The 13,458-nt window shown below is 38.4% G+C and overlaps 1 protein-coding gene across 2 annotated transcripts in view; it reads right to left on the bottom strand.

The window, feature by feature from the left end:
• The window catches only part of ints6 (integrator complex subunit 6), a 72,402-nt gene that overhangs the window by 44,411 nt on the left and 14,533 nt on the right, over nucleotides 1–13,458 (bottom strand). The window contains exons 5-9 of one of the 2 annotated variants that reach the window (XR_007934750.1): nucleotides 9,405–9,588; nucleotides 7,284–7,409; nucleotides 1,632–1,783; nucleotides 775–927; nucleotides 417–532 (exon numbers count right to left, since the gene is read on the bottom strand). Coding sequence is in view for 1 of the 2 variants with exons in the window: in XM_051926254.1 (XP_051782214.1) it covers nucleotides 775–927; nucleotides 1,632–1,783; nucleotides 7,284–7,409; nucleotides 9,405–9,588 (615 nt within the window). In the remaining variant the exon portion in view is untranslated. The remainder of the gene's footprint in view (nucleotides 1–416; nucleotides 533–774; nucleotides 928–1,631; nucleotides 1,784–7,283; nucleotides 7,410–9,404; nucleotides 9,589–13,458) is intronic. The other variant, XM_051926254.1, reaches the window with a different exon arrangement.

Below are 13,458 nucleotides of genomic sequence, written 5' to 3'. Positions count from 1 at the left end.
AGAACTATTCAAAATTATACTCAGTTTTGTTCAAGATAATAAAAAAGTACTTTAGAAAATTAATTTCATAATCTCATAAATAATATTATACCATATGTGGGTCTATTTTTCTCACATCATTTATTCATATAAAATTATAAAAATATCACAGTACAAGAATTAACAATTTCACTCTTACTAATTCTAGATATTGAGTTGGTTCATGTTTGTTTTGAATACTAATTGCATTTAATCTCATGGTTTAGGATTATACTAGGTTGTGTTCCAGTTAAGAAAATACTCTATTTCCTCAATTCAGCCTTAAATAGAAAAAAAGCAAACAATTCACATTTAGACACAGATACAAAAAAACTGGTAGCTGTATGCATGATTTCTATCTATCTATCTATCTATCTATCTACTTAAAAAAGTCTTACCCTTCACTGTATATGTAGTTGCTGATGAAATTCAAAGATGCCCCAATATTAGTTTTCCTGTTCCCTCTCCTTGCTCACTCTCATGATGTTTTTATAAGCATAATGAGAAGTGTGCACTGTGATTGAGGGAGCAACAGAACGGGGAGGTTAAGTTTGATTAGGACAAACACCTGGCCTTTTCAATTCTGCCTAGAGTAGTCTTAATTCAATGAGTATCAGACTAAACCTCTATTTCAAATTAAACAGTAAATGACCCTTTAAATAAGCTTTGCATTTTCGCATTACGAAGTGGAAAATGTGCATGACTGATTACTCCATCGCAGAATTTGTTTTTGAGGGGATTGCACCAACTACATACCTGCCAGCAAGTATGTGGGGATTTCCTTTCCAAAATGTACTGTGTGAGCGGAGATGGTTCAAGTTCATATTTATCAAAAGGAAGCTTGTCAATTACCATAGGCTCTGAATCCACACAAGAGAATCTTACCAAAGGGTGGGCGCTACGAGGTGGCTAAAAAGAAACAAGACAAAACACATTTTATGATTTTTTAAATTTCTATTCCGCTTCCATTTTTCAGTTTTAAACATTTTTATAAATGACCTGTGCATGAAGATCACAATACATTTAGGACACATGAGCAGGACAAGTCTATTAAACATTAATAAGTTAGAGAAATGTTAAAGATTTTGAACTGCTGAATTACTGCTCTAGCACCATTATTTCTTACAAGATTAACAAGTTAAAACTTTTTCTTAAAAAAAGTTATGTACAACATTTCTGGTGTGTATATTCCTGCTGTCTTTTCAGTGGTGTCCCTAACCCTTCTCTAATTTTAGTTTCATTCAGTGACAAACTTTTTTATGTTTTCTCTATATAGTTCTTCACGGCTCACTTTCTGCATTTGCTTTTCTACATGCCATATAATGCTATGATATTAGCTAAATGCAGGCTCTAATTACCTAAAATGTGAATTATAGTAAAACACATATTAAGTGAGCATTGGCAGGAGTAGGGCTAAGAATAATGTTATGTTAATTTTTTTACCTAGTGTTACAAACAATTTTGGTTTAAGATTTCATTCTTGGTAATTATACACATACACAATGGTATTTATTTTTCTACAAACAGACAATTGCCATGCCTTTACCTTCATGTAGAAAATATATTGAAATCAGCATGAAGATAATAATTTTAAAACAATTTTAAGTACTCACCAGTGTTGGCGAATTTTGGTCTGGCCAGAAAGACTCAGGGATTGGCCAGTGACCAATAGGTAACCCTGTTTTAGGATTTGGGCGAACATAAATTAGCCGGTGACAGCTATGCCAAGGCTGAAGATTAACTTTAGTGACATCTAGTGACCCATCTGATAGGGAAGAAAAAGAAATGCAAAATGAATCAACATAGATAGATAGATAGATAGATAGATAGATAGATAGATAGATAGATAGATAGATAGATAGATAGATAGATAGATAGATAGATAGATAGATAGATAGATAGATAGATAGATAGATAGATAGATAGATAGATAGATAGATAGATAGATACTTTATTAATCCCGATGGGAAATTCATCCAATGCACAATAGCACAGACGCTGAAAACAAGTTCCAAAGGTTTTTGTCTATTTATTTATTTAAGTCCAACAATTATTCTATAACAGGCTAAGCCCTTCACTATGTTTTGGAGAGCTGTTTTCTATCCCAACTGTACTGGGCAGAAGGCAAGACCTAGCAACAGTGGGAAGACAGTCCATTGCATAATACATTCAATACAAACACACACACACAAAATACCAAACTTATATGCACATCTCTGTAGTAAAATGGTTTATGAGAAGATAACCTAGATGTGTATAGGAGAATGTGCAAAACTTCAACAAGCAACTAGGAAAGGACTAAGTCTAATGATTACACAACCAGAAAAGGACAGAACCTAAAACAAATTTACAAGGTTTAGAATGAAACCAATAATAGTAATAGTTGATCATAAGCATGTTATTATTAGATGAAACATAAACTACAATGTGTAAGCAAGCTGTAAATCTATTGACTTATAACTAGCAATTAGGGAATCCATTCCCGGGAATGAAACTGCTGTAATTCCCGGGAAAACGGGAATGGCCAAGCTCACATATATAGCGTGTAATAGTGTAAAAATCGATCAAGAAATAACAGAGTTACAGTTGAAAATATTTAAGGTGGCGCCATTGCTGCAGCTTGCACTTCTTCAGACAACAGCTTTAAACAGCAACTTGGACTTGCAACGTGTCAGTCTGTTGCATCCGCATTATCTGTGCCAAGAAACTTGCCATCACAGAATGATGACAAGAAACTGGATGCATCAGTAAAAGCTGAAATGGCGGCGTTTCAGAGCAACGGCAAGCGCGGGCGTTGTTTAGAACAAGTGTATCAGTATTTGAGGATTGTGCCGCCTACTTCAGTGGAGGTAGAGCGTGCTGTCTCAGCGGCTGGTGTACTTCTGCACGAAGGTGCGCTCTTGCCTGGACGACCGCACGCTCTACACATTAATAATAATAATAATTCATTACATTTATATAGCGCTTTTCTCAGTACAGTAATCCCTCCTCCATCGCGGGGGTTGCGTTCCAGAGCCACCCGCGAAATAAGAAAATCCGCGAAGTAGAAACAATATGTTTATATAATTATTTTTATATTGTCATGCTTGGGTCACAGATTTGCGCAGAAACACAGGAGGTTGTAGAGAGACAGGAACGTTATTCAAACACTGCAAACAAACATTTGTCTCTTTTTCAAAAGTTTAAACTGTGCTCCATAACAAGACAGAGATGACAGTTCCGTCTCACAATTAAAAGAATGCAAACATATCTTCCTCTTCAAAGGAGTGCGCGTCAGGAGCAGTGACTGTCACAGAGATAGAGAAAAGCAAACAAATCAATAGGGCTGTTTGGCTTTTAAGTATGCAAAGCACCACGGCACAAAGCTGTTGAAGGCGGCAGCTCACACCCCCTCCGTCAGGAGCAGAGAAAGAGAGAGAGACAGAGAGATAGAGAGAGACAGAGTTTGTTTTTCAATCAAAAATCAATACGTACCCTTCGAGCTTTTAAGTATGTGAAGCACCGTGCAGCATGTCGTTTCAGGAAGCAGCTGCACAAAAGATAGCAACATGAAGATAATCTTTCAGCATTTTTAGACGAGCGTCCGTATCGTCTAGGTGTGCGAACAGCCCCCCTGCTCAATCCCCCTACGTCAGGATCAGAGAAAGTCAGCGCAAGAGAGAGAGAAAAGTAAGCTGGGTAGCTTCTTAGCCATCTTCCAATAGCGTCCCTTGTATGAAATCAACTGGGCAAACCAACTGAGGAAGCATGTACCAGAAATTAAAAGACCCATTGTCCGCAGAAATCCGCGAACCAGCAAAAAATCCGCGATATATATTTAAATATGCTTACATATAAAATCCGCGATGGAGTGAAGCCGCGAAAGGTGAAGCGCGATATAGCGAGGGATTACTGTACTCAAAGCGCTATCCACACAAGAGGAACCGGGAAGTGAACCCACAATCTTCCACAGTCTCCTTACTGCAAAGCAGCAGCACTACCACTGCGCCACCTGTTAGGACGTTGTGCTTTCTACGCTCTTATTACCACAACTAAAGATATATGTACTTATATGACAGCATGAACTGCTAGATAAGGTTAGTCTTTTATTTGTGTCAACATATTGCAGTAGTTTTATTAAAAATAAGTGTCGGTCATTCTAATACCGTTCACATGTGAGATGCCCGTGCACTGTGTCATCCCTGGGAGCCCAGGATTCCCGGGAATGAAATGCGGGATTCCCGAATTCCTGGGAATGAATTCCCTACTACAGGCATGTCAAACTCACTACCATTGGTGGGCCGCTTCGACTGCCATACGTGTGTCAGCGGGCTGTACTGTAACAAATACTATTATACTATTATACAAAGTTACTGTAGCTTTCTTTCCAATACTGAAAACTTTAAAAAATGTAACACTTAAAGTTTAAAGTTTAAAGAAAAGCAATTTATTTCCATGCAGTCTCCATACAAGAGTGTAGAATTAGAGTCTTAACCTCTTAGCTAGGTCCTTATTATATTACTAGGCTCACCCGCCTTTTAAGGCGACCGACTTTTATCCTCAATTTGTGTGCGCTCCATGTATACAGGCATGTAAGTGTAGGGAATGAGAACATCAAAGTGCCCATTCATAACATCTCCCGAAAACCTACGTTTTTTTATCCCCTGAAGTGCCTGTCCAAACTTGGAGTGTAGGACTCCATAATAATATACTTGAAACTCATTGAGGAACAACTCTCCCGCTGCCATTAGCTCAGAAATGGTACCATAAGTTTGAGACTTTGACATTTCAGTGAGATACTGAAGCTCATTTGTATAAGAGATTCCTGACCGCATCATTGTAAATGACTGAAACCTTGACCAATTACTTAAAACATGTCGTACAATGTCAGCCCGAATCTGTACCGCTAAAGACGGAGTTTCATGCACTAAATAAGCTATAGTTGAGAATAAGCATGCACCATCTCCCCTAATATTTACTACGCGGTGAGGCATTTGTACTCCATCAACATTAATTATTTCCTGAGACATAATTTTGTCTATTTTTCCAGCGCATCGTGCACAAAAGCAAGGGAACGATGGGAGCACCAAAACTCTGCTCACATCGCGTCGCTTCGTACCGCAAGCCGCAAGTAGTAAGTCTGTGATAAGCAGAATACCGCTACGCTTTGCACTCACGGGACGGAAGGACAATCCCGACCGCTTTTATATAGTGTCTTGATGATTGATATTCATTATATTATATTCATTGCTTATATAGGAGCCTTACAGTGTGAGATTTATTTCTTTTGTCCCAACACTTGGCATCTCTTGTTAGTAACCAGTTCGTCAATATCAGGCTTGAAATCTTGTGCAGCTGCAACTTTTATGAGGGATGAAAGGTGCTCAACGGTAAGTCTTGAGCGATATGGGGTTTTGGTAGCTTTCTTTAACAAAAACAATTGCTCACAAATGTAAGTGCTTCCGAACACTGACAGTACTCTTGATGCCAACTTACGGATCTGCACATATGAGGGTGGCAGGTAAGCATACAAGCCTGGCACACCAACTTCGTTGGATTTTGCCTTCAGAATAGAATCTGACTGCACTTCAGTCAATTCCATTTGGATATTCTCAGGCGCATTCTCAATGTTGTAAGAGAACAGCACAATGCCGTTTGTGTGAACTGATATCACGAAAATGCTCACTGAATTCATTGCTCAGTAATTCAAGTTGGAAAACCAATCCTCCAAAAATCTAATTTTACTTTACTAAGTTTACTTCAAAGTTTAAATTGTAAAATAAGCCGATATGCAAAAAGCCACCTGACCTACAATAATTTTACAAACTCAAAATCACAAAAATATGTTAATAAACAACTCACCAACTTCTCGCGTCCACTTCAGATCTTCAGCTGTAGTCTGCACTAACTGTTCGTTACAATACTAGCACAAAATTACATGAAACTAGAGCAAAAAAACGTGAAAATATGTGGGCTATTACTACTCGTGATGGTCAGTTCTGCCCAGTGGCCAGTCTCAACAGCCCAGTCAGTAGTGTAGCCTTAGATGGGGCGGCTCTAGGCTCGTGGAGGCCCTGGGCAGAGAAAGAATCGGTGGCCCCTTCGCCTGGCAATGTCAATACGGTATCTTATGCATGGCGGATGGACACATCCGTTGCGGACACTGCATAGCCGCCTCGTGCTCAGGACACGCTTCTATATACGCGTGTTAGTAACTTGAAAACCAAGTGGCGGCCCATGATATTCTCATTAAGGCAAAATATTATAATACTACATATAGCTTACTGCTCCAACTCTAGTGACATTAGTAAATACAGCGTACTAATTAACAAGAAACACAATGTTTTTCGGTCACATTGTCGTCAGCTGTGTCGTTATTTTCCCTTTCTGTTTTATATTCAATATATATTGGTGTGGTGGCCCTGTGCAGGTGCACAGTTTGCACATGCCTAAGGCCACCCCTGCTGCAGCCTAGCACTTCAGTTGTGACGCTGCGGCTCATTAACTTTGGTCAAGGCTCGTGGCTATACTAGCAGATGACGTTTCCGGTACCGTAATGCCATGGGAAAACGCGCTTTTGTCAGAAGGCAGAAGTAAGAAAAGTCAATAAGTAAAACCGAAGATGCAGAATGACTCAATCACAAACGATAGTAATCATTTTGTACAAGTTCAGTGCTAACTAGGATCTGTCATGCGGGCCGCACAGATTTCTGCTGCGGGCCGCATGCGGCCCGGGGGCCGCGTGTTTGACATGCCTGCCCTACTAGCAATACAAGCAGTACAAAAGTATTACATTTCAAATTGCCCTTTTCTTACTACTCATGGTGTGCTGATATTAGCGGCATCTCTAATGTAATTTTGAGTAATTAAAGCTGCATTACTGAGGTCTAAAATTAAAAATCACTGATATATTGAAATACATTAGAAATATCTCTAATTGCAATTCTAAACATTCAAAATATAACTACATTTCTACTTGAAGGCTCACTAGAAGTTAATAGAAAAAGGCTTTCAGTTTTAAGTATTAAAAGTAAATTACAGGTTTTTTTTTTAATTTGACCAGTCAAAATATAATGGGAGAAAGTTAAAATGGTTTTGCATGGCAAGTGTTACTTGGCATGTGCAATGATTTTTATATTTTAGCTAATGTAATTTTATTTGGCTAAATAAAATATAGGTTTTTCTAGCAGAAGAAAACAATTAGTAGGATCCTTGAGAAAATATCTACTGTATAAATATAAAACTAACTTAACATTATCTTGAGCTAAAAGTCCACATTAATTTACCTTCTAAATTTTGTAGATCAGGTCCTGTCTTCTCAAAGTGTACCACTACCCCACTCTGAATTTTTTGTACTAGCGACTCCAGACATTGATTTAACATTTTCTGTGAACAAATGCTATATGAGCGACCTGTAGAAAACATTGGAAAAGGATGATTGTATTTCAATTTTAAATAACTGGATTTGCACAGTACTGTGTAGTGACAATAAAAAAGAAAAATAAAGGTTTAAACAGTTTATGTATGAAAATCAGAAGCTATAAAAGCAGAAACAAATACATTATAACCATGGTTTGCAAAACAACAAAAATGCAATATTGTATATTGTAATTTTATTATAAAACAAACTTTGAGACATCTTGCAAAGGTTGGAGCTAGTGCAATTTTAAACCTAGGCCAAAAACCAGGCTGATTCTCATGGCTATCATGTTTGAATTTCTTTCTGGAGACTCTAATCCAGTGCCGGAACACAGACCTCCCCAGGGAGGATCCTAAGGTCACCCTCCCTATTCACCTTTATTATGCAGACCTTAAAAGAATACCCCAAATCTCATTTTCGTATCACATTGTCAGGAATGTATGACGTAGTTCAATACTTCCTTCCGCCTTTCTTTTACATCTGTAACCCAAGGCAATTAGACACAGTACTAGAATAGGCAGGAGAAAAAGTTATACAATTATTGAACATTACTCAAATTGATAGTTCCAAAATGAAAAGCTAAATAACACCATATAACCTGGTATTGCTAGATGTATAGTCTTTCCAGGCAGCCCATTTCTTGCATGCCTTGAAGTGTCAGCAGTAACTCAGCTCTTCTTGGCTTCATTTCTCCTTTCTTCTGTCTTTTCTCAGATTAGTGTTTTTTTAAGTATGCACCCAGCATGTCTGCAGCCAATCCTGGTCAGACAATTCTCCCAATACACCACCAAGTTCAGTGTAATCACAAATCCTCTCATGCATGCATGCACGCACGCAGAAAAGATCCATGGTGCGGCCTCCACTTCTGAAACCCCACCCCCAAGTAAAACCACTCCCTGAACTTTCTCTGGGCCCTTACATGGTGTGGCGGACAGCCAGCAGCTCAGGGGCCAGGACGCCCCTAAGATGGATGGAGGGGGGAAGGCAACTTTTCCAGGATACTGCCTCCCCCAAAACACTAGAATGCAGCTCCCCTGGAGAGTAACAGTGCCCCAGACTCCTGCAGGGCATACTGGGACTTGGAGTGCAGTTTCTCAGCCCTGTTGGGTACCAGGAGGATCAGTGAGAGGACCGGAGGAGGCATGTCTCATCCAAAGCCTGGAAGTACTCCTAAGTCATGAGGACATCTGACCAAAGACTATATAAAGGACTGCTGATAACTCAGCAAGCGAGCCGGAGTCAGGACGTGTAGGACAGAGCTTGCTGGGAGGTGTGGAGGACAGAACTTTTGTTATTATTATTATTGAGAATATTATTGTGTATTCACTTGCCTGTTTATTGTGGCTGGGATGCATTGGAGGAACTGTTTAAAATAAGAAAAATGTATATACTTCAGAGTGCTTTTATCCTGTGTCCTGAGTGTCTGGCTGTTGGGTTTAATTGGCAACTAGCGACCCCTAGCGCCTTACAATGGCTAACTACCATCTCACCTGTCACTGTTCTCAATAGGCAACAGAGCACAGCCAGAATGTTGACACCTCCCACAGACACTTGCAAACCACTCACGCTCACACACACTCGTCTGTGAAGCTGTCCGGCCTCTCACGCTGGCACACCATGCTGCACCTGTACAGTCATTAAGTGTTCTTTGCCAACATTCTGCTCTGCACAGTACCCCCTCTTCCATTGAATTTCTTTCCACTTCTCAAAAATATTCTTAGTCAAAGTCAACACTTTCCCTTTCATATCAAGTACTGCCTACACAATATCCCACCTGCACTTGCTGAGGTATGGAACAATTTACCAGAATCATTTTAAGGCTACTAATAAAAAAAGAACCATTCATTATTATATTATGTATTGTATACAGTATATAAATACAAACATAGTTAAACACAACTAACTCTGCTTGATTAACAACAAATTACAAAGTAGAACCATATGTTTCAGGTAGAATATAAATTTAGATTGAAAAAATCTGTCTCACCTCCTGTGACATCACACATTGGTGTAATAGGCGAATCATCCAGGGGTACACCAAACACTTGCTCCTGTTCTACTGTCATTTTACCGGGGATCCTGAGCACAAGTGCAAAAAGACGCTGGTCCCAGCGAAAGGGTTCTTTTGTTAACTCACTTCCAGGTAACGGTGTGTTCAAAGGAAGGTGCAGCTTTATTAAAAAACAAACAAAAAAAAAATTTTTTTTTTTTTTTTTTCAAATCTGTGAATAATGTTAAGGTAGAATTATTTTTGTGTAATTATTCTGAAACCACCAAACTGTACTTGATTTTATTTCCTAGAAATTAGGAGAACATGATTGGAAAGCTTTCAAGAATTGTGAAAATATGAATTAAGTCCTCACTTAGCCACCTTCTTTCAAAATATTTCCTATAGATCAGCGTGATGTATGGTTCATACATGATGAGGAAAGGAAGTTGGGAGGAAAAGGAAATGAGGAAAGGAAAGAAAGATCTGCAAAAAAAACAATTCAATTCATCTGCCAAACCTCCATCCATATGCAAATTTGCCAAGAACTAGCACAAGCTTTGGTTTGCATGCTGAACCAGGACAATAATTTTACTGAAGCCATAAACCATTTTGCTAAACATTAATTTAAGTTGTAAGGGTAAATTATGAAACATTTCTCTGTCAAACTAGATTTGTGGTTTCTTTCTAACACAAATATATACATAGTAGCAAGCCAGACAGTGTATTTTTGCACAATTTGAATTCCTCAGGTTTGGGGTGGTTTAGTCTTCAAATGAGACATTTCAGGTGGCTGAAGTGAAATATGGAGAGTCCTCCTTGAAATATAAAACAAAAGCGAATCTCCAATAACAAGTCAACTAAACTGAAAACCACAACACCTATTCCCTTTTTTCAAATACATGTTATGTTTAATAAAAATTCTGTTCAGCTGGCCTACTTTTTCATTACGGCCCAGGAGGTGAAAGGCTTACGAGATAACCTTACATATGTTACAGTTTTATTTGACATTGAACCCATTATTCCTGTGTTTACTCTGTAATACTTAATTTCATTACCCTACTGTCCTGCTGATATAGTTTGATGTAATATTTGCATATATTGGGATTTATTTACTAATCTTGCACACACATTTCTGGAGAACACACGCAGATTCAGTGATCCTATCTCACTGAAAACCAGAAATTAAGAGTTTTCACAGAAGTGCAAACAGTTACATTTGCATTTTATTTACTAATTAGCTGTTCTTAGAGATAGAGTTTAGAGAGATACACAATATGATCTTTTAATTCATAGTATGAACTTTTATGGAAGACCTGCTTGATAATATATTCCAACAGGACAATGCCCAAACATATACAGGTGCTGGTCATAAAATTAGAATATCATTATCATGACAAAGTTGATTTATTTCAGTAATTCCATTCAAAAAGTGAAACTTGTATATTAGATTCATTCATTACACACAGACTGATGTATTTCAAATGTTTATTTCTTTTAATGTTGAAGATTATAACTGACAACTAATGAAAGTCCCAAATTCAGTATCTCGGAAAATTAGAATATCAATTAAGACCAATGCAAAAAAAGGATTTTTAGAAATGTTGGCCAACTGAAAGGTATGAACATGAAAAGTATGAGCATGTACAGCACTCAATATTTAGTTAGGGGCTCCTTTGGCCTGAATTACTGCAGCAATGTGGCATGGCATGGAGTCGATCAGTCTGTGGCACTGCTCAGGTGTTATGAGAGCCCATGTTGCTCGGATAGTGGCCTTCAGCTCTTCTGAATTGTTGGGTCTGGCGTATTGCATCTTCCTCTTCACAATACCCCATTGATTTTCTATGGGGTTAAGGTCAGGCGAGTTTGCTGGCCAATCAAGAACAGGGATACCATGGTCCTTAAACCAGGTACTGGTAGCTTTGGCACTGTGTGCAGATGCCAGGTCCTGTTGGAAAATGAAATCTGCATCTTCATAAAGTTTGTCAGCAGCAGGAAGCATGAAGTGCTCTAAAACTTCCTGGTAGACGGCTGCATTGACCTTGGACCTCAGAAAATACAATGGACCAACACCAGCAGATGACATGGCACCCCAAACCATCACTGACTGGGGAAACTTTACACTGGACCTCACACAATGTGGATTCTGTGCCTCTCCTCTTTTCCTCCAGACTCTGGGACCTTGATTTCCAAAGGAAATGCAAAATTTACTTTCATCAGAGAACATAACCTTGGACCACTCAGCAGCAGTCCAGTTCTTTTTGTCTTTAGCCGAGGCAAGACGCTTCTGACGCTGTCTCTTGTTCAAGAGTGGCTTGACACAAGGAATGCGATGGCTGAAACCCATGTCTTGCATACGTCTGTGCGTGGTGGTTCTTGAAGCACAAGTTTCAGCTGCAGTCCACTCTTTGTGAATCTCTCCCACATTTTTGAATGGGTTTAGTTTCACAATCCTCTCCGGGGTGCGGTTATCCCTATTGCTAGTACACTTTTTTCTACCACATCTTGTCCTTCCCTTCGCCTCTCTATTAATGTGCTTGGACACAGAGCTCTGTGAACAGCCAGCCTCTTTAGCAATGACCTTTTGTGTCTTGCCCTCCTTGTGCAAGGTGTCAATGGTCGTCTTTTGGACAACTGTCAAGTCAGCAGTCTTCCCCATGATTGTGTAGCCTACAGAACTAGACTGAGAGACCATTTAAAGGCTTTTGCAGGTGTTTTGAGTTAATTAGATGATTAGAGTGTGGCACCAGGCGTCTTCAATATTGAACCTTTTCACAATATTCTAATTTTCCGAGATACTGAATTCGGGACTTTCATTAGTTGTCAGTTATAATCATCAACATTAAAAGAAATAAACATTTGAAATACATCAGTCTGTGTGTAATGAATGAATCTAATATACAAGTTTCACTTTTTGAATGGAATTACTGAAATAAATCAACTTTGTCATGATATTCTAATTTTATGACCAGCACCTGTATGGTCATTATTTTTGGGGGTGTCTATTTAACAAAAACAATGCAACAATAACACCATTTCTGCCCTGATGTGTCCCTGGACTGATAAAGCATGTGCGTTGTTGGTTATACCACAGAACACCAGGTATGGGTATAGATCCAATGTACAATGCATAACAATCTCTGTTGCCAACAAAGGAAGTTTCAGTCCTTGTTCAGTTTTGTAATTGTGATGGATAAAAATACTTTGTGGCAGGTGACAGCCAAATGGCAGTAGCTGTTATCAGCAAGAATGTCTGTGTCATATTGTATATGGTGGCTCTAACAAATAAGAAATAAAATTTTAAAAAAACTCCAGTACAAAAACTGCAGGATACACAACTTCTGATGGACTGAACTAAATGTAAGAGGTATGTGAAGAGGTATCAAGGACAGTACAATAAATGATAAGCAACAATAGTCAAAACTAAATTTAGCCAGAGTAAATAAATCAATAAAATAAAAGCAATAAGTATAAGATGACACTGGACATTGAGAGTTGGTCTTGTGTATAAAACTCTGAAGCATCATGAAATGTGTTTACTTGGTTTTTGGTCAAGCAGGCAATTGCCATATCTTCCCTCACCTGTGACTTTGCATTTATAATTATTCTCTGCAAAAGTAACAGCTTTTTCTGAATTTTTCTCTTCCTTCATGCCATGCCAAGAATTTACCCACTCTGAAGGTTACTTCTACTGTAGTTTTACTTAAGTGCATTCTTCCATATGTTACAATTTCTTTCAAAAAGCCAAGCAAAATGACACCTTTTATTGGCTAACTAAAATAATATGCAAGCTTTCGAGGCAACTCAGGCCTCAAAACAGGAAAAGATTTACTTAATTTCCTGAATTAGCTTAATCCAATTTTATCACAACACATCCAATTTTTTAACGCAACTAATATGAATTTGGGTTGTGGAAAAAAAAAGGTATTCACATATGCAATATAAAATACAAAGAGGTTAAAATAAAATTCTGAGTTTAGATATATAAATAATCGTGACTGAACAATCTGATGTTTAAACTTAAACAACCTATGGTGAGCAGGGCAGGAGTCCG

This window comes from Erpetoichthys calabaricus, chromosome 4, assembly GCF_900747795.2.
Source record: "Erpetoichthys calabaricus chromosome 4, fErpCal1.3, whole genome shotgun sequence".
Classification (NCBI taxonomy): Eukaryota; Metazoa; Chordata; class Cladistia; order Polypteriformes; family Polypteridae; genus Erpetoichthys; species Erpetoichthys calabaricus.
Note: the sequence above shows the minus strand (reverse complement) of the source record. Positions and strands in the feature narration are given on the sequence as shown.